Source organism: Aotus nancymaae, unplaced genomic scaffold (assembly GCF_030222135.1).
Source record: "Aotus nancymaae isolate 86718 unplaced genomic scaffold, 86718_ANA_hifiasm-v0.15.2.pri h1tg000058l, whole genome shotgun sequence".
Lineage (NCBI taxonomy): Eukaryota > Metazoa > Chordata > Mammalia > Primates > Aotidae > Aotus > Aotus nancymaae.
In genome coordinates this window covers 10,225,385-10,245,440 of record NW_026988472.1, presented here as the reverse complement: position 1 = coordinate 10,245,440, position 20,056 = coordinate 10,225,385, and the positions used below count along the sequence as shown (strand labels likewise).

Below are 20,056 nucleotides of genomic sequence, written 5' to 3'. Positions count from 1 at the left end.
CTATCTCAGGGAATGGTTATGGGGTTCAGATGAGCTGATGAACCAAGAAGGTATTTAGAGTTTACTTCCAATCTTAGGAGACAAGCCATACAACAGGTTGACTGAAAGAGACCATGGGAAAGCTGTTTTGAATAGGGCTTTGATTCCCTTCAGATACTAACCCTAGTTGAAGTTCTTCCCTGAAAGGCATTAAGTAATAATTGGGCTCTAGTAGCGTTTTCTGCTCATGAGACTTTATGGGAGGAGGGGACTTTCATGTTTACCGGGCCTGTTGCTGTTGTGTTCAGGGCTCTGTGCCAAATACCTATGCACATTATCATATTGAATCTTCTCATGATCATCTCACTCCAGCCCCATATATTCCACTCACTACACATCTATAACTGAACTCATGATAGTAATCATGGCTACCTTTCACCAAGTACTTACTATGTACCTAGCACTGAGTGCTAACAGCTTTGATGTTCCCTTTACCAGGGAATAGTACTCCCATCCCAGCCACTGCTCAAGCCATAACCTGGGGGTCAACCTTGACTGCTCCCTCTTCCTCAACTCCCACATGCCTGTCAATCCCGAGTCCTGCCAATTCTACCTCCCAAATCTCTAGATTCTCCAATTCTACTGCCACTACTCTGGTCCAAGCCACTGTCACCTACCACCTGGACTACTATGAAAGCGTCCTCCCTACTTTTCTTCCTTCCAGGACTGTTTATATCCACTCTTCACAGACAGAATGATCCTTCTGAAACAAACTTCATTATGACTTTTCTGTTTAAAAGCCTTTAGAGGTCCCCACTATCCTTAGGATGAAGTTCAAAATTCGTGTCATAGCTTCCAGATCCTTTTGTTATCTGGCCTACCTCTCCATCCTTCCTCTCGTCACAGCCTCGCACTCTCCTCCCTAGCTGGACTGAACTACTTTCAGTTCCCCGAAGGCCTAAGCTCACTCTCTAACCTCCAGGTCATTGCACATGCTGTTCCCTTTGCCTAGAACATTGCATCCTTTCATTTGCTGCCTGGCTAACTCCAACTCATTCCTTGTGTGTTGGCCAGGTTAGGTTCTCCTGCCATCTGCATGCTTCTATAACACATGGATCTTAGTTCTGCCACACCATGTTGTAATGACTTAATTGTCTGCCTTCCATGCTCAACTCTGCATCAGAGACAATGTCTACTTTGCCCATCTTTGTATCCCTAGGGCTGGCACATGATGGAAGTTAACAAATATTTGGTGACTAAATAAATTATCCCTGTTTCACAGATTAGCAACCTGAGGCAACAGAAAGTAAATGATTCTCTCACCCAAGGATTGGAACCCAGGTCAACCTGAATCCATGATCTGTCTGCTCAGTGCTCTACAGAACTCAGCCACACACTAGCCTGGTATAGCCAGTAGCCCAGAAGAGAGAATGTAGGGAGTGCCCACAAGGAAGGGAAATTTACCAAACCAAGAGATGCTTTTATTAGGGTTAAATTCAGAGTTGTTTGCTGTCAGGAAGCCTGGGTTTAAGTCTCCTCTAACCAACTTATGTGCTTCTCTGGGTCTCAGTTTCCCCATCTGCAAATGAGGAGACTGGAGCAGATGATATCCAAGGACACTGACTGTAGATGGACTCTTCAAACCATGTTCTTTCATTACTCCTGGATCCCCATCTTCCAGAATATATCACCAACCATCCATCTCCCATACCTTGACCCGTACCAGCCCTTCTCCTAGCTAAAAGGGATCAAAATCAGAGTGTTTTCAACCCCTTCAGCCCAACCCAGCCCCCAAACCCACAGAGCCAGGAGATACTCAGTCCTCATCTCTCCTCTCAGGTTTTATTGACTGATGGAAACTACATCTTTGTCAGCCGCCAGCTCCATGGGGACAGTGCTGGGGACAGGGAACCTGAGATGATGCCAGATTTCAGCCTGAGAGCAGAGTTCTGGAAGGTGACTTGAGGGAGAAGAAAGAAGTATGTGAAAAGGAATTGTAAGGGAGGAGGAGGAGATCAAGAAGTTCCTCCTGTCTCCTATAACTCCCAAGTTCAGGAACATCCCAGGCCTTAGCCCCTGATGCTTCCGGACTCTTGCCCAAGAACATGGAATCAGCCCATGATCTCCAAACACCGCCCAGCTCTTGCTGGCTGCCAGGCTCTTATCTCAGCCAGTCCAGACTCCAGCCCAACCCAGGAAGGAAGCAAACCAGAGGAGAAGAGAGGAGGAAGAGTAGTTAGAGGTGGCCCCCTGATTAGGGCAGATGTAAATGCTGCAGCAAACTGGTCAGAGGCTTTGCATAATGACACGGCAGCAGCTGCTATTGCTAGAGTTTGCTGTGGGCCCAGCAGAGGATAGGGTTGTGGGGTCCCATTTCCAGCAGCCAGGGAAGGGGATGGTGAAGTTTGTGCTATCTGAGTGTGTGTTGGGAGAGGCAGCCTGACCCCTCAGGCAAGGCCTGGGGATGGCAGGTCACTGCAGAGGCCACAGCCTATGAAGCCTGTGTTTGCATTCCAAGCTTTGGAATCGGGGAATTGTTGGGCTAGATGGAGAGTGAGGACCTCGCTTAGAGGCCAGATCAGAGGTGAGGGTTCTCTTCTCTGAACCTCCAAAGCTCCATACCCCACCTGGAGGGAGAAGGAAATCTCAACTCTCCTTCTTAGGCCAGAGCTCAGATGTTGGATCAAAGCTTTACCTTCATCTGAGAGCCCGAGGGGAGGAGCATGCAGGAGTCCAGCTGGGAGAGAGGGGCCATTCCCAGTGTGCTAGGGCAAGGAGGCCAGGGGCCTGTGGAAGCCCAGTGCTTCAGCTCCCACCAGGAAAAATGTCTGGGATGGGGGGAAGTTTCCCATTCCCTGGCTACTTCCCCACCATGTGGACCATTTCACAAAACTCCATTGCATAGTTCTCAGTGGGGGGCAGAAGGGGTCCCCAAGCCTGCCCCTCTCTGCCTCCCAAAAATATGGCTTTGGAAAGGAGTCCCCAGAAATGAAGAGGGCCCTCTGAATGGGCAGGCCTACCCCTCACAGGGATGAGATCTTGACAGTTTCGGGGAAGAGGCAAGGGGTACCCAGGCTGGAGTTCCTGAGGGTGCTGCTGGCCCTGCCGCCACCACCACGGGAGGAAGGTTGGCTCTCATCTGGGGTGTTGGCAGGAGGGGTAGGGATACTGATAATGGCAGCCACGAAGTCCCGGCTGTCACAGTTCAGGTCAAGGCTGTCATGGGGCTTGGCATTGAGGCTTGAGCGGCTGTGGACAAGAGTGGAGAAGATGGAAGTCTCTTAAAAAGTTATCTTAGGCCGGGCATGATGGCTTATGCCTGTAATCCCAGCATTTTGGGAGGCCAAGGCGGGTGAATCACCTGAGATCAGGAGTTCAAGACCAGCCTGACCATCCTGACCAACATGGCAAAATCCCGTATCTACTAAAACAAAAAATTAGCCAGGCATGGTGGCACATGCCTGTAATCCTAGCTACTTGGGAGACTAAGGTGAGAGAATCGCTTGAACCCAGGAGGTGGAAGCTGCAGTGAGCTGAGATCACACCATTGCACTCCAGTCTGGGTGACAGTGAGACTCCATCTCAAAACAAAACAAAAAACATAGATGAAGAATGAGTTCCAGACAAGATAAACCCAAGCTCCCAGCATGGAGGGGTTTGGGTTCGAGCATAACTTGCTAGGCCTGGAATCATGAAATCTCAAAACCGCTGGTGCATGCTCTGAGCTTCCCCAGGTATGGCTAGCAGGTAGGAGGGCTGCTTACCTCTGAGGGGCAGGGCTCCTGTGCAGCCCTGCCAGCATGTCCAGCTCCTGCATGCTGCCACGGCTGACTGAGGCAGTGGAGTTGGCAAGGCGGATGGCACGGCGCTTGGCCCTGCGAGGGCAGCAAGAAGACAGCAGGCTGCCGGGCCCCGTTGGCTGGGAAGACACAGAGGTGCTGCGGCTGGTGCGGCCACCCAGCGAGACAGCTCCCAGGGCTTCACTGAAGGTAAGCTCGTCTGTGAACTCATGGCACTGTGGGCAGAAGGGAGGCAGAGTCGCGGGGTATCCCATGGGAGCTGATCTCACCCTCAAGCCTTTGCTCAGGCTGTTTTCTCCTTTCTGGAAATTGCTCTCTCTTCCCTTCCCTTGCCCATCCTTCAAGGCTTGGCTTTCCTGTAGCCTCTTCCAGGAAGCTCTGTGTGATTTCCACAATTTGTAGTGAGCCTCCCATGCAAGGGAGAGAGCTGGCATGGCCACGGAGGGACCCCCTATATTCTGCTATACCACCTCACATTAGGCCTTACCGTTGTCTTCTCCAGACAGTGCAGCAAGTGGTGATGTTGCTGTTCGAAGGCAGAATGGTTCCTGACACACAGAGCCTGTTCCTCGCCACTGCCGCTGTCCTGGAGTGGATGGAGCAGAGCTATAAGGGCAGCACCTTCCTCCTGCTGTCATGGCTCACCCTGACCCCAGTCCAGACCCCAACCCACCTCAAGGCCCCCATTCTGCTTGTACTGCAGGAAGGCATTAGTGGTACCACTCTTTGCCAATCGGATCCTTGCCAAGCGCACCTTCTGCAGAGAGAGGAGATAAAGGTTCAGGGGGTAAGCCCCAAAGTGGACTGGCTTGGGGTGTGGACAGTAGGAGGTGCTCAGATGGGAAATGTGGTTACCTGCTGTGCTCGGCGCTTGTCAGCCCGCTGGTTCTGGTGGTAGATGCGGCTAAAGTTGGACACAATGACTGGCACAGGCAGGGCAATGACCAAGACGCCACTGAGTGAGCAGATGGACCCGAAAATCTTGCCAGCAATGGTGCTGGGCACCATGTCTCCATAGCTGGAGCGAGGGGAGGTAGGTCAAGGTCAGGAAAAGTGCCCACCTACCTCTCAGTCCCCCACTCCATCCCATCTAACCCAGACTAGCTCTGTGACCCTGGTCAGGCACTCAAACCTTCTGAGTGCCTTGGTTTCTTGCTCTGTAAAATGTCGGGGAGCCAAATGAGAAATGGGCCTGGCACTCAGCCCCTATCATCTGCTGCCCCTGTCCAAGCTATATACCAAGCACCTGAGTCAGCTGGAAATCTATGAAAACCAAGCAGAGGGGAGCATGAAGAATTCACAGGCAGTGAACACAACCTCCTGGTGAGAGAGTCCCAGCACCACAGGCAAGCTGAAGGGCTTCAAGTCCTGGGATGAGTGTTCTGTTGGTTTTGGCTGCTTCTGTCTTACCTGGTCTAGGTAGGACCCCTTCTCATTCCCCTATAGGGGAATCCTTGATAACTGTCCACATATGACAAAACAGGGAGGAGCCTTGAAACCCCCCTGCCTTTCTCCATGCCACCCACCTCCCATAGAGATAGAGCAGAGTCAGCCTTACTAACTTGTTCACAGAGAGCTCCCCTGAAGATCAGGGAGGTTCTGTAACTGACTCGCCAAAGATCACACTGCATACTTTTGTTCTGATCGCAGAACCAATCAGAACTCCTCCACAGAAACACAGCCTCTGCAGTCTTCAGCCTCTAAGCCCTTTCTCAAGCTGTGCCCTAGGATGGCTGTTCCTTATTTCTGTATTTTGACTCATTTTAAGCATGCAGGACTCTGCTCAAAAGTCTCTCCAACTTGGCCATTGCTCGCTCTGTGATGTGTCATTTCAGACCGTGTCCTCAACTATGAGACATGGGCAGCCATCCACCCTCACAGAGTTGTTGTGAGGACCTGAATAGAGTAAAAGCCATCAAAATACTCAGTTCCAGCCCACTGTAAGCACTCAGTATTTGTCTGTCGGTCTGATCCTGGGCCTCCAACCAGAATTAATGTCTACTCTTTAGAAATCCCAAATCAATTTTTTTTTGTATTTCTATGAAGGCACTGAGCAAACCCAATTCATTCAGTCATTCCTTCAGTGAATACTGAGCACCAACTGTATACTCAATCCCAGTGATGGAAACTTAGAGAAGGATCACAGCATCTGCCCTAGACAATATCTTTAGAAAGCTCATGAGTTCGATGATTCCATTCGATAGTTTTATCCCAACTGTTTCTTCTGCAGGGATCGACAAAAAAAAAATGCTGAAAACATCTTGTTCTGGGAAACATCCAGGAATCACAAAGGCACAGAAGTAGTGCCCCACACAGCAGACAATTCTAGAAGGTTGGGAGACATGGGTCCCCAAAACAGAAAAAGAGGTGCTAGAAAGCCAACACCTATGTATCCTGCACCAGAAACATTCAGAGAACTTTCACGACTGTGATGCCATTGAATCCTCTCTAGATGATGAAGGGATCAGCATTTCCCATTTTATAGAGGGGAAAACTGAGGCCGTGAGAAAACGACATCAACAGAAAGACAGCAGCTAAGATAATCCTTGAACCCAAGTCTCCTGACCTAGAAAATTAAGGCATTGTCAGAGCTGGGAGGGATCTGAAGAATAAGTCAAGCTCCCTCAGTTTATACAGATGAGCAAACTGAAGCCCAAAAGGAGAAAGAGGCCAGGCACTGTGGCTCACCCCTGTAATCCCAGCACTTTGAGAGGCTAAGGTGAGTGGATCACCTGAGGTCAGGAGTTGGAGACCAGCCTGGCCAACATGGTGAAACCCCATCTCTACCAAAAATACAAAAATTTGCTGGACGTGGTGGCATGTACCTGTAATCCAAGCTACTTGGGAGTCTGAGGCAGGAGAATCACTTGAACCTGGGAGGCACAGGTTGCAGTGAGCTGAGATCGCGCCACTGCGCTCTGGCCTGGGTGATAAGAGTAAAACTCTGTCTCAAAAAAAAGAAAGAAAGAAAGAAAGAAAGAGATAATTCCTTTAAACTTCCTAATTTTGCAGAAAGGGTGAGTGTAATTGATTGGGCAGCCCCCAACACAGAGTCCGCACTCACCCAAGTGTGGTCATGGTGACAATGGTATACCAGAAGGCCGCAGGGATGCTTGTAAAGTTGGTCTTGTTTGTGCCCTTCTCGGCATAAAACATGACAGTGGCAAAGATGATGATGGCCATGGTTAGGGAAAAGAGGAGAAAGCCCAGCTCAGAGGCACAGCTCTTAAGTGTATAGCCCAGAATCCTCAAGCCCTGTGAGTGCCTGGAGAACTTGAAGATGCGGAACACTCGGAACACACGCAGGGTGACAAAGGCGCCTGAGACATCATCGTTCTTGGGCACCAAAAGTCCAATGTAGTAGGGCAGGATGGCCACCACGTCGATGAGGCTCATGACACTCCGCAGGAAGCGGCAACGGCTGGGGGCGGCAAACAGCCGCAGGAGGTATTCACCTGTGAATATGAGTACACAGGCTGTGTCCATGCAGAAAAAGGCCTGTGGGAAGCGTTCGCCACAGGGCTGCTCCCTTGAGGACCTGCGTGCAGAGCCGCGGCATGGGATGGTCTCCACCACATTGGCGATGACCGACACAGCGATGAAGAAGCCAGTCACATAGTAGAAAACGAGGGCCGCAGTGCTCGTGTGTGGATTCTCAAAGGCTCGCCACAGTCGCTGCCGCAGGGAGCTGCCCGCTGGCAGGGCTGGGCCATCCCCGGTCTGCTCAGCCTCCTCGTCCTCTGCCAGGCGCTCAGCGTTCTCCTTCTTTCGGTCCCGATACTCTTCAAGGCAGCAGTCACCGACTAACTCGGGGACCAGGCCATAGAAGGCCAGCTCTTCATCGAAGGCCTGGATGCACTCCTGTCGTGGGCAGTGGAGCCGTCCTGTTCGGTAAAAGTTCAGCACGTGGCGGAACATGTCCGGGTCGCGATCAAAGAAGTACTCGCCAGAGTCAGCATCATAGAAGAATTCCTTCTCTGAGCTGCCCAGCAAGGTATCTGGGTAGCGGTCCAGCGTATTCTTCCAGGTCTCAAAGCGCCGTCCACTCACATTCACCACCAGAACCTCATCTCCTCGAGATGCCTTCACCCCCGGGGCCGGGGGCAGGGGCTGCTGGGCCAGGGGCAGCCAGCCCACCGCCGCCGCCCGAGCAAAAGGCAGCCATGTGGCCAGGCCTGCCGCCATCATGCCACTCCCCAAGCCCAGTGAGACTTAGCGGGGGTGGCGTTTAGGAGAATGTGGCTGTCTCCAGGATGGTGGGGGATTGGAGATGCTTTGAGCCACCTGAATAAGGAAACTGGGGGTGTCTAGAGAGGCCAAGAGGAACCAGGAGGAAGAACTAGAGAGATGAGCAGGAGCTTGGGGGACATTTACAGGGCCTAGGAAGGGCCTGGGCAATATCTTGAGGGACTGAGAAGGGACTTGGGGATGTGGAGAAGAGCAGAAAAAGGCTGTGGGGATGGGGCCAAGAAGGAGCTGAGGGAGGTTTAGAGACACTTGAGATGATTCTAAAGGAGTCAGCCTGTGCCTAAGAGGTGTCTGGGGGCATCCAGAGGGGCCAAGACACACGTGGGGAGTTGTGTACACTCTCAAGAGTCTCAGGGAAGGCAGAAGGGCCAGGAACTCCTTTGTAGGACTGGAGAGGAGACTGGGGCATCCAGAGGGATAGAAATGGGACCTGATGTGCTTGAAAGAGGCTGAGAGTGTCTGGAAGTGGGGGTTCTAGAGGGGCTGAGACAGGTGAGGAGGGCTGTCCACACCCTCAAGACTTCTAGGGGAAGCATAAGACAGTTGGAGCCCCCTCATGGATCTGGAAAGGGAGCTGGTGCATCTCGAGGGGTGGGTGTGGAGCCAGGAGGTTGTAAAGAGGCTGAAAGGTGTCTTGGGAGTGCCTAGAGCTGCCAAGAATAGCCCGGGGGGGTGTCTGTACTCTACAGGAGTTCTGGGGAAGAAAGGAGAGGCGAGGACCTCCTAGTAGGGCTTGAGAGGGGAAGGCATTATCTAAAGGGTTAGACGGAGGCTGGGTTATTTTTTGAGAGGCCGAGAGTTATCTGGGGGAGGTGGGTATCTAGAGGGGCCAAGAAAGCCTGGTCGACACTCTCAGGAGTTCTACAGGGAGGAAAAAGGGGCCTGGGGAATTCCAAGGGACTAGGAATCAAATGTTAGGAAGTTGGGCACAGTCCCAGAGCACCCAGGGGATCTATAAAGACTAAATAAGAGGAAGCGGGTTACCCCAAAATGGGATTAAGAGGGGGGTGGGATGTTGTAAGGGAGTTGGGTGTGTCTCCAGGGAGGGGGTGCTCCTGGGCTTTGCAGGAAGCTGGCAGGGGAGGCTGGGAGAAGGCTGGGTCCCACTGTTGGGGGCAGGTCTGGGGAAACCACACCCCAAGGGGCTGGCGGTGCGTGCCGGGCAGTGGCAGTAGCAGCAGCGGCAGCAGAAGGAAGAGAAGCAACCACAGCCAGGCGTAGGAGAGAAGGTGGCATAGGCAGGGGGAGGGCTCGGGGTCCCCGGAAGGAGGCCTGGGAAGGACAAGGTCCAGCAGGACCCCTGGGGACTATCCCAGGATGGGCTAGGGTGTGGGGGCTGGACCAGGAAAGGATGAGGACAGCGCTAGTGGTGGTCCCCCTCCCCCGCCTCTCGGGCCGTCCTCACCTGTGTCCCTGCTGCAGCAGCAGCAACAGCGGTGGGGCTGGGGGTACCAAACACCCGAGCTCCTGGCACCCTCTGCAGAGCTGCCTGAGTTCTCCTCCTCCTCTGGCTGTCTCTCCCCGCCCCTCCAAGCTTGCCGGGAGATGAAGAGAGAGGCAGGGAGGGGCCTCGTGGCTCCCCGAGCCCCCTCCCCTAGGACAGCCAGAGAGGGACCCTGGGGAGACTCCGCCTCCTACAAAGCTGGTTGGGCCTCAGTCGCGTCATCTGGAAAATGGGGGTGGCAGGGAACTTTGCCAATTCTCCCCACCTCCTTCCTGGACTCCCCTTTCTTCCTGCCCAGTTCCTACCCGCTCTGCCCCCAGGGGCCCCCACCCCCACTCGCCTGAATCAGCAGCACTTAGCAGATACGATCGATGGGGAGGCGTCTGTTAATGGCCCCAGAGCGGAGTGCCACAGGGAATGATGCAGCGCTGTCCCGTCCCTGCCCCCCAGACTGTGGAAGGGCAGGAGAACCGGGGGTAATTGCTGGGGAGTTTCTCTAGATGGCCAAGTCTCCAAAGCTGCCCCTTGAGGGACGCAGCATAGGTTAGAGCCCCTGCTCTAAGATTTCGGCTGTGGGACTGGAGCACACAACTTCCTGTTTTTAGATATGAAATGAAGGTAAAGGGAATGTAGAGGGGGACAATCCAGGTCCCACGCCGCTACCAAGTCATCTCCCAGGCAGGCCCCACTCCGAGGGGGGTCTCCCTTATCTATCCACATCCAGTGGCCTCAAATCACACCTCCTCCGCTAGAGGGCTCTGCTTCTGGATGGCAGGAGCACTGATTATGGAGTGCCTCTGGCTGGCTATCAGTGGGTTCAAACTCCAGCTTTGCCACTGACTTGCTGCATCCTTGAGCAAGTGACTTGCATTGTTTCTTCAGTTGTAAGATGGAGAGTGTTATCCTAACTTGATAGCATCATTTGGAGCATTACACTATGTGAAAGGTGATGGCACAGGACACAGCACCAGGGATGCTTAACCTTAAAGGAGTGTGATGATGGGGGCATCGTATCACAGGGCCAGGCCTAGCCTTTCATCCAATTTGCGCACCCATGTAATCTTCCATTTGCCCACTTGGCACACTCCTGATTTGTCCATCTCTACATCCATCCCTCCACCCACCCATCCACCCGTTCTCCCACCCAACCAATTACTCTATTCATCCCTCCACCCACCCATCTGTCCACTTAATCCACCCACCCACTCATTCATCCATTTGTAAGTTCACCCCATCCACCTAACTATTCACCAACCTATCTGTATGTATCCATCTTCCACCCATCTCTGTCCACCCAGAACACACGCAGGGTGACATCCTCCACCCATCTCTGTTCATACATAGCTCCACTCATCATTTCTTCTCCCACTCTTTACCTTTCCCATTCATTAGCTCATCTACCCATCCATCCATTCCCCTATCCATTGGTCCATTTACTCCCAACCTGTCCATAAACCCATCCATTCACCTATCTACCTAATTCATCCACCATCCATTTGTCCACAGACCTATTATCTACCTGTGCATTTACATCTCCACTATCCATCCTTTATCCACCTACCAACCTATCTACCCATTTATTCATCCAACCACCCATACATACATACATACATACGTCTATCATTTATTTTTCAACCTATCCATCATCAGTCCATGCAACCGTCCACTTATTCATCCATCAGTCCATCTAATCACTTATCCATCCTCCCATCTGTCTACTCATCTACACCCACAATCCCATACATGTCTACCCATGTACATATCTGCAGGTATTTCAGCTCCACTCAGTTTGAGGGGTTGGTCAGCAGTAAATGGAGACAGGCTGGATGAGGGTAGGGAAGAGAGTAACGTTGCAGCCAGAGACCTCCCTCTCTATTCCAATGGTGTGAACCTCCCCGCCCCCAGCACATCCCTCCTTGTTGAAAAGAACAAGACCAGACAGTCAGTGGGTGGGCCTGTCTGGCCAGATGGTATTTTGGCTGCACAGCCTTTACATACACACACACACGTGTTGCTAAACGCTGAACATGGACCACACACCCACCCAACATCCCCAATCCCAAATGCAGAGTAGCCAGGCTCCAGACATAAATTAAAAAATAAAATAAAATAAAAAAAGAGTTGGTCTCTGGGAAGGAGAGCTCATGCAGAGATGAAGGCAGAAGCCCTTGGGAGCCAGGACCAAGGAGGAGGAGATCCCTGCCCCTTCCCTCAGGATCCCCACTTCCCAGTGGCTTCTGCCCTAAGACAGGATCATTAATACTAACCGTCAGGCCTCTAGCCCCTTTAATGTCCAGTCTCCTAACCTATTTGATTTTGGCTCCAGCCCTCATTTTCCCACCACAGCCCAAGGGAACAGCATCCTAGCGGGTAGGAAGGGGTGGGGGTGGGTACAGCCTGCAGGTCTTTAGCTGGTCTCTCCTGGCTCTAGGTCTGGGTCAGGAGACCCCACGCACTCCTTGCTGAGCCGCACAATTTCCTGGGAGAGAACTTCCATGTCCTAAGAAACAAATGAACCATCAGGGGCCAGGGAATGGGACAGGCTGCTCCCTTGCCAAACCTAGGGTATCATCTGTGATTTCCTTCACACCCCTTCATTAATCAATGTTCAGCTGTGTCTGGCCTGGGATGGGAAGGTACTTGGAGAATCTCACAGCGCCACCAGCAGTCGGCTGGGCTCAAAAGTCATGAAGATGGGTGGGGAGCTACAGATATGGGAGTGTGGCGCCTCCTGCGGCATGGTGCTGTTGCAGGATACACCACCACTCTGGCCACCTGCTCTTCTACTAAGTGTGCACTTACTTCTCAAAGGCAGGAGCTGGATCTGATTCCTTTCTGACTCTCAGAGATGGGGGAAGTCTTTGGGTGGCAGGTTGGGCAAAAAGATGGGTATGTGGACCCATGGGGGATCTATGGTAGGCAAATAGGTGAACAAATGAATTGTCCAGAGGACAGATGGAGATCAACAGGTAGGCAGGGAGGTCACTGGGTGGGTGAAAGGTAACATAAGGGGCAACTGATGAGTAGATAAGAGAATGATCTGTCAGGAAATGGGTGGCAGGACATGAGGTAGACAATGAGATGAATTAGTAGTAGGTTGGGTAGATGGACAGATGGGCAAATGGTTGGGTGAATGTAGATAAATGGATGAGCGGGTACATGGAAGGAACAAATGGGTAAGTTGATGAGAGGGTGGAAGATGAGAGCATGATGGGGTAGTTGAGTGGGTAGGAGGATAGCTGGGAGGACGGGCTGGGTGGGTGGGTGATGACCCAGGGGCTGTGTGGCTGGGTAGGCAGGCGGCTGGGTGAACAGATGGGTAGGCTGGCAGGCCACACTCGCCTTGTGCAAGTGCATATTCTTGGTGAGCTGTTCCTCCAGCATGTTCTGCAGCTTCTTGTTCATCTCCCGAAGGTTCTCGTCGCCTGGCTTCACTAGGTCTCTCAGGACGCTGCCCAGCCCGCTGCGGTCTGTGTGGCCTGCTGCCACAGACACATCTGCAAGGGCCCAGGCTGAAAACCAACCCCTCGGCAGAGCCAGAGGAGAGCCAGGCAGAGCCAGAGGAGAAAAGAGCGAGACGAATACCAGGGGAGAAGGGAGCAGGAAAAGCCACGCCATGTAGGACAGAGGCTTTGACATAGGAAACCTAGCTCTGTCACTCACTAGCTCTGCGGCCCTGAGAGATGAGGATAACTCATGGACTGGAAAGATGCACATGACTGCATGTGAAGCACAGAGCACACAGAAAGCCCTCGGCACATGTTGGTTGGTATGATTCTGATTAATAAAGAAAAATCTGTGAAGGAGAAGGTTTGAAAGAAAGAAGCACAAGCAATGAAGATACAGAGAAGGAAAATGTGTGGAGATAGAACAATATAGACAGCAAGACAAGATGAAGGAGGTGGGTGAAAAAGAAACAGGAAGACAGAAGGGAGAGAGAGGGGAGAGGAAGATGAGGCATAGAGAGAGGAAAGGAGAAAGCAGACAGAGAGACACACTGGAGAATGAGAGTGGAGAGATGACAGAGACAGAAGAGGGAGGAGGTGAGAGCAAGAGACAGCGCTTTCCTGTTCTCCCCTCCATAGGTCATGGTCTTGTCAGTAGCTTCTCTGAGTTCCAAGAGGAGAGGAGAGAAGCCGAGGCACAGAAGGGAGAGGGAATGCCAGGTGAAGGCTGGACCAGGGCTAAGGGCGGGGAGGGGGCACTGACCGATCCGGCTGTCCATGACGTAGGTCTCAATGATGGCACTCTTCCGGCAGAGGTCCTCTGCCATGGAGGCACTGCTCACCTCCAGGTGCTTCACCTGCAGGATGGCCCAGCCCACTTGAGACCTCTCTACTGTACATGTTCACACATGAGGCGGCCCTGGCCATATCCCACACCCCCGAGGGCACTCCAAGTGAGGATAGGCAGGCGGGCAGGCAGGCAGGCGGGCAGGCAGGCAGGCAGGCAGGCAGGCGGGCAGGCGGGCAGGCGGGCAGGCGGGCAGGCAGGCAGGCAGCACCTTCTCTTCCAGCATCCATTTCTCCTGCTGTGTCTCTGCCAGCCGCTGAAAGAGCTCAGCCACTTCCTCATCTGACAGCTCTGCTGGTCGAGGGGGCTGGGCCTGAGGGCTGCTGGATAAGGACTGCAGGAAAGAGAAGGGGAGAGGCCAGCCCCAGGCTTAGCACCACTCACCCCAGACAAGTGTCAGGTACTGGGGAGGAGAACCAGGCCAGAGGTAGGTGAGAGAACATAGACCCTGAAACTGGGACTGTAGGTCCATCTTGGTACCCTCAGACTGTTTTTCCCTCTGCCTAAACGGGTAGAGAGTAACAACATCAGAGCCTTATGGAGAGGATTAAAGGAAGATCCCAAAGCACATGAGATCTAACTTCCAGCTGACAGGTAAACTGGAAGAGAGAGGGACATGCTAAATCATACTATCAGGAAGCCAGCAGAAAAACCCAAAAGGTAGCATACTTCCTGTGCGGCAACTGGGCTGGCCTCTTCAACAAGTTGGTCTCAGGAAAAAAGGGATCACACTAAAGAGATTTAAGGGCCATAAAACAACCAGATGTAACATGTGCTCTGAATCTGAATGCTAGTTTTCATAAAACCAGCAAGAAAGGACATTCTGGGGCAAACTAGAGAAATCTGATTAAGGTCAAAGTATTAGATGACATGAATTATTTTTGTTTTTCGGAGACAGAGTTTTGTTCTTGTTGCCCAGACCACACAGTGCAGTGGTGCAATCTTGGCTCACTGCAACCTCCACTTCCCAGGTTCAAGTGATTCTCCTGCCTCAGCCTCCCGAGTAGCTGCAATTACAGGCGTGTGCCACTACGTCCAGCGAATTTTTGTATTTTTAGTACAGTCGGTGTTTCACCATGTTAGCTAGGCTAGTCTTGAACTCCTGACCTCAAGTGATCTGCCCACCTCCACCTCCCAAAGTGCTGGGATTACAGGCGTAAGCCACCATACCCAGCTGATGACTTGAAAATTTATCAAATTGGGAAGGTAGAGACAACAGTTGAATAAAAACAGGTTAATCTCATCTAGGTTTTAAAAAGAGAGAGAATTCTGGAAGAGTATAAACTAAGAATTTATTTATTTATTATTTATTTATTTTTTGAGACGAAGTCTCGCTGTCACCCAGGCTAGAGTGCAGTGGCACGATTTCAGCTCACTGCAACCCCTGCCTCCCAGGTTCAAGTGATTCTTCTGGCTCAGCCTCCAGAGTAGCTGGGACTACATGTGTGTGCCACCGCGCCCGGCTAATTTTTTTTTTTGTATTTTTAGTAGAGACGGAGTTTTTTCATGTTAGCCAGGATGGTCTCGATCTCCTGACCTTGTGATCCACCCACCTCGGCCTCCCAAAGTGCTGGGATTACAGGCGTGAGTCACGGCACCCAGCAAGAATTTATTTTATTTATTTATTTATTTAGAGATGGAGTCTCACTCTGTCGCCCAAGCTGGAGTGCAGTGGTGTGATCTTGGCTCATTGCAACCTCCACCTCCCGGGTTCAAGCGATTCCCTTGACTCAGCCTCCCGAGTAGCTGGGATTACAGGCACCTGACACCATGCCCGGCTAATTTTTGCATTTTAGTAGAGACAAGGTTTCCCCATGTTGGCCAGGCTGTTCTCAAACTCATGACCTAAAGTGATCTGCCTGCCTCAGCCTCCCAAAGTGCTGGGATTACAGGTGTGAGCCTGGTCCTGAACTAAGAATTTACAATGGTGACTTCTGGATGGTGAAATTTTTTTTTTTTACAGTAAGGTTTTTTTGGTTTTTGTTTTTATTATTTATTTATTTATTTATTAAGACGGGGTTTCACCATGTTGGTCAGGCTGGTCTTGAACTCCCGACCTCAGGTGATCCGCCTGCCTTGGCCTCCAAAGTGCTTGGATTACAGGCGTGAGCCACCACGCCCAGCAGTTTTTGTTTTTTTTTAGAGTTGGGTTTTCACCATGTTTCTCAGGCTGGTCTTGAACTCCTGAGCTCAAGTGATCCGCCCACCTTGACCTCCCAAAGTGCTAAGATTATAGGCATGAGCCACCACACCCAGTCAGACATTTAAGGTTTTAAAAAATCTTTGCTGGCTGGGCGCAGTGGTGTGTGCCTGTAGTCCCAGCTACTTGAGAGGCTGAGGTGGGAGGATTGCTTGAGCCCAGATGTTCTGGGCTGTAGTGCACTATGCCAATCGGGTGTCCGCACTAAGTTCGGCATCAATATGGTGACCTCCCGGGAGCGGGGGAACATCAGGTTGCCTAAGGAGGGGTGAACCGGCCCAGGTTGGAAACAGAGCATGTCAAAACTCCCATGCTGATCAGTAGTGGGATCGCGCCTGTGAATAGCCACTGCACTCCAGCCTGTGCCAACATAGCGAGACCCCGTCTCTTAAAAAAAAAAAATCTTTGCTCATTTGTGTGTGTGTTTGTGTGTGTGTTTTTTAAGATGGAGTTTCACTCTGTCGCCCAGGCTGGAGTGCAGTGGTGTGATCCTGGCTTACTTCAACCTCCACCTCCCGGGTTCAAGTGATTCTCCTGTCTCAGCCTCCTGACTAGCTCAGATTACAGGCCCCCACCACACCTGGCTAATTATTTTTGTATTTTTAGTAGAGATGGGGTTTTACCATGTTGGTCAGACTGGTCCCAAACTCCTGACCTCATGATACACCCGCCTCGGCCTCCCTAAGTGCTGGGATTACAGGTGTGAGCCACCATACCCGGCATCGTTTGTGGTTTTTAAAAAATGTACTACAGTGAAGGGGAAATTAGCCCACAGATGATGAAACAGAGAGTCAGTGAGAGAGAGAGAGAGAGAGAGAGAGAGAGAGAAAATGATTGGCTTATCCCCCATATAACAATCTGAATCCAAGTTGGTGGGCTTGGGGAGAAGCTGACAAGAAAATATGTGTGCTGCACCCCAAAGTAGGAGATGGTTTTAGGTAAGGAGAAAAGGAGAGGGGTTCTCAGATTTTTAGGTTGAGAGAAGCTGGGGCTGTAGGTTCTTCCTTGCTCCTTACCCTGGCTGGAACAGCCGTGCTCTCCTTTTCTCGCAAGATCTCCCGGTAGCTGAAGGAGGAGATGCTACTGCTGTCCCCAGTCTGAGTCCGGCTTGGTGAGTTCATCTCTGAGAGAACCAGCTCCTCAAGGCCTGGGTGGTGGAGGGAAGAGAAACTTGAGCCCCAATCCCCCTGAGTCCCAGGGTAGCAACCAGCAGGAAGAAGCAGAAATAGATTTGACAGAGATGGAAAGAGAGACACCTAGGCATGGGGAAAGGCAGAAGCGGATGGCAGGACAGGGAGAGACAGAGACAGAAAAAAGAGCTGAGGCCAGGCGCAGGGTAATCCCAGCACCTATAATCCCAGCACTTTGGGAGGCCAAGACGGGTTGATCACTGGAGGTCAGGAGTTCGAGAACAGCCTGGCCAACATGGTAAAAACCCGTCTCTACTAAACACAAAAATTAGCTGGGTGCAGTGGCGCACACCTGTAATCCCAGCTACTTGGGAGGCTGAGGCAGGAGAATCACTTGAACCCGGGAGGCAGAGGTTGCAGTGAGCTGAGATGACACCATTGCACTGTCTCAAAAAAAAAAAAGAAAAGAAAGAAAAGAAAAAAGGGCTGCCTTTTTGGAGAAACACATACAAAAGGAGAGAGAGAAAATGGAAGAGGCTGGAGAAACACAGCAATGTGGGTACACATGGGCCTCAAGTGGCAAACAGACACACTCGGACACAGGGTTCAGAGAAAGGAAGACAGCTAGAGAAGGCACAGGGCACAGCCACTTGCAGAGAGAAAATTCCAGAGATGGAAAGCCAGAGCAAATGACAGAAACTAACAGAGAGAGAGATCCTGGAGAAAGAAACGAGCCAGAGCAGAGACAGTGACAGAGAGACAAAAGATGCAGGCAGGCTCTCGTAACCATGCACCTAAATCTCGTAACCATGCACCTAATCTAATGGACACGGTGAATGTATGGTATACAATTGTAACCTTTCCCAAGATTTTTACATTCATCTGTAATAAAACAGAAACAGAACTCCTCCTTTATAAAGAAAGGTTACTTCAGGAGACAGTGCCTCAGAGAAAAATTGATTTGGTGAGAGATACATCTGTTTTGCCACGTCACTTAAAGCACAGGCACAGAGCTTGTGCGGCTGCTCATGTAGCTGCTTCTGGGTGTCAGGGAGGGGGATGACAACACGTCCTCAAGGATCTCCAGCAAGGGTGGGGTGGCTGAGTTGGGGATCCATAGGTATACCGAGTGGGGGAACAAGGGACCAAGTTTTCTCTGAGTCTGTGATCTCAGAGATGCACCAGAGCCATCACTGCATTTTACTTACTTAAATGTATTTATAGGCCATCCCTGTCTGAAAAAAGGCTGAAGCAACTCAAGTTGTGTGTGTGTGTGTCTTCTGCTTGAAGTGGCGGAAATAACAGATTGGATTAGCTGTATAATGAAAACACCACAGTGTTGCTGACTGTCTTAAGTCTGTCTCCCTAGCTCAACTGGGGGCTTCTGGAGGGCAGGGACTCAGGGAGTTTGATATCAGGGACCCTGGACTTGAGTGTGGAGATTTATAGAATGAGAGATTATATACAACAGACTTAGAAACACCAAGTGAGGTGTGGGAGTGTATATAGTACATACAGTGAGGAGACAGAGATATAAACAGACAAACAGAAGAAAGAAAGAAAAATGAGACAGAGATAGAACAGTAAGAAGAGATAAAGGAACAGAGAAAAGAAAGCAGGGAGGAGAAAAGGAGAAAACTAGAGAAAGAAAGTAAGGAGATAAAGGCAAATATAGAGGAAAGAGAAAGAACAAAATGAGAAAGAGGCAGAGACAGAAACAGAGAAGATATAGCAAAAAAGAGACAGAAAGAAATAAACAGAGAATGCAGAGAAAGAATCAGAGGAGAGACAAAGAAAAGGTAAAAGACAGAGGCAGGAAAGCACAGCCGAGGAAGGTGCAGGACTGACCTGCACCCTGCAGGCCCAGGCCCTGCCTCCCCCATGCCTCAGCCTCCTCTTCCTGTCCTGGTCCCTCACCTGAGCGGCTCTTGCTGTTAGTGAGGATGTCCTGCAGCCGCTCCTGCAGCTTGTCTGCCCGTTTCCGCTCCAGATGCAGCTGTCGCTTGAGGTCCTTGAGCTTTGGGGTAGGGGGTAAGATTAGGACTGAGGCCCAGTGGGCCTATAGGAGGAGGCTACTGGTAGGAGGGAGCCGTGCTTGGGCACCCCTCTGTCTTACCGCAGCACTGCCCTTCTTCTCCAGGATCCTCTGCCCATCCACTGTGTCCTTCACCTCCTGTGGGAGAAAGCAAGCATGGCTGGTGGGTGCTGGAAGGGTTCTCTGCAGCATGCTCCCTCCCTGCCCTGCTGCACACTGAGGATCAGGGGTGTGTCTGGGGCTGTGCAGGGTTTGCTGACCTGCTTCAGGCTGCTAATGGTCTTCAGGTGGCAGTCCCGCTCCTCCTGGGCCTGCTGGAGCTGATCCCGCACATCCTGTAGTTCCTCCTCCTTGCCCTGCAAAGCAGAAAGCAGCTCAGGCCTCGACTAGAGAAGCCTCTGTCCTCCCAAGGGGCCCGTCACTGTCTGGAGAGAGGAACACCATCATGCGAGAGGCACCTTCAGCTCGGCAGTGTGCTGCTCCCGACACTGCTTGAGGGCTTCCTCTTGTTCCTGCTGCTGCTGCTGCAGGGATTCCTACAAGACAAGTCCCAGGTCTCGCCACAGCCCCCCAGAAGACATCATCCCCAGTTAGGGGTATGAGGGACTGCAGTGGGGGTCCAGAGGTATGCAGAAATGACCCTTCCTGCAGGGAACCCCACATGCCCTTAGGCAGTACGTAGAAGTTCACATCTAGGTCTGCACCATTCACATGGTTGACCTAGATTTCCATTACCATTTTCTCTTATTTAACAAAACATAACACAGCACTTACTACGTGCCAAGAATGTTCAAAGGGTTTTACATATATTAACTCATTTTCTATAATTCTCCCACAATACCTAGATGGTAGATATTATTGTTATCTCCTTTCTACCATTGATGAAAACAGGCCACAGAGAGGTAAGATAACTTGTCCAAGGTCACA

At 51.5% G+C, this 20,056-nt stretch overlaps 2 protein-coding genes across 10 annotated transcripts in view; both read right to left on the bottom strand.

Moving 5' to 3' along the window:
• Nucleotides 1-1,444: 1,444 nt before the first annotated feature.
• Nucleotides 1,445-9,793, bottom strand: KCND1 (potassium voltage-gated channel subfamily D member 1). 3 transcript variants are annotated; one of them, XM_012471636.3, is made up of 7 exons: nt 6,844-9,793; nt 4,635-4,797; nt 4,453-4,536; nt 4,267-4,365; nt 3,744-3,994; nt 3,000-3,228; nt 1,445-1,939 (listed from the first exon to the last, which is right to left on the bottom strand). In XM_012471636.3, the coding sequence occupies exons 1-6, from the start codon at nt 7,965-7,967 to the stop codon at nt 3,003-3,005; spliced, it is 1,947 nt and encodes a 648-aa protein (XP_012327059.1). In that variant the 5' UTR covers nt 7,968-9,793; the 3' UTR covers nt 1,445-1,939; nt 3,000-3,002. The 3 variants fall into 3 exon arrangements, with proteins under 3 accessions (XP_012327059.1, XP_012327058.1, XP_064220429.1); XM_012471635.3 differs by having other exon boundaries at nt 1,445-3,228; nt 6,844-9,561; nt 9,666-9,793; XM_064364359.1 differs by having other exon boundaries at nt 1,445-3,228.
• A 1,620-nt stretch (nt 9,794-11,413) lies between these two features.
• GRIPAP1 (GRIP1 associated protein 1) overlaps nt 11,414-20,056 on the bottom strand; it is a 28,654-nt gene continuing 20,011 nt past the window's right edge. For 3 of the 7 annotated variants that reach the window (XM_012471627.2, XM_012471629.2, XM_012471630.2), the window contains 7 exons: nt 19,588-19,665; nt 19,390-19,485; nt 19,211-19,267; nt 19,012-19,111; nt 16,981-17,111; nt 13,976-14,098; nt 12,976-13,774 (listed from right to left, as the gene is read on the bottom strand). In XM_012471627.2, the coding sequence (XP_012327050.2) occupies nt 13,253-13,774; nt 13,976-14,098; nt 16,981-17,111; nt 19,012-19,111; nt 19,211-19,267; nt 19,390-19,485; nt 19,588-19,665 (1,107 nt within the window). In that variant the 3' untranslated portion in view covers nt 12,976-13,252. The other 4 variants (XM_012471632.2, XM_012471634.2, XM_012471631.3 and 1 more) reach the window with 3 other exon arrangements.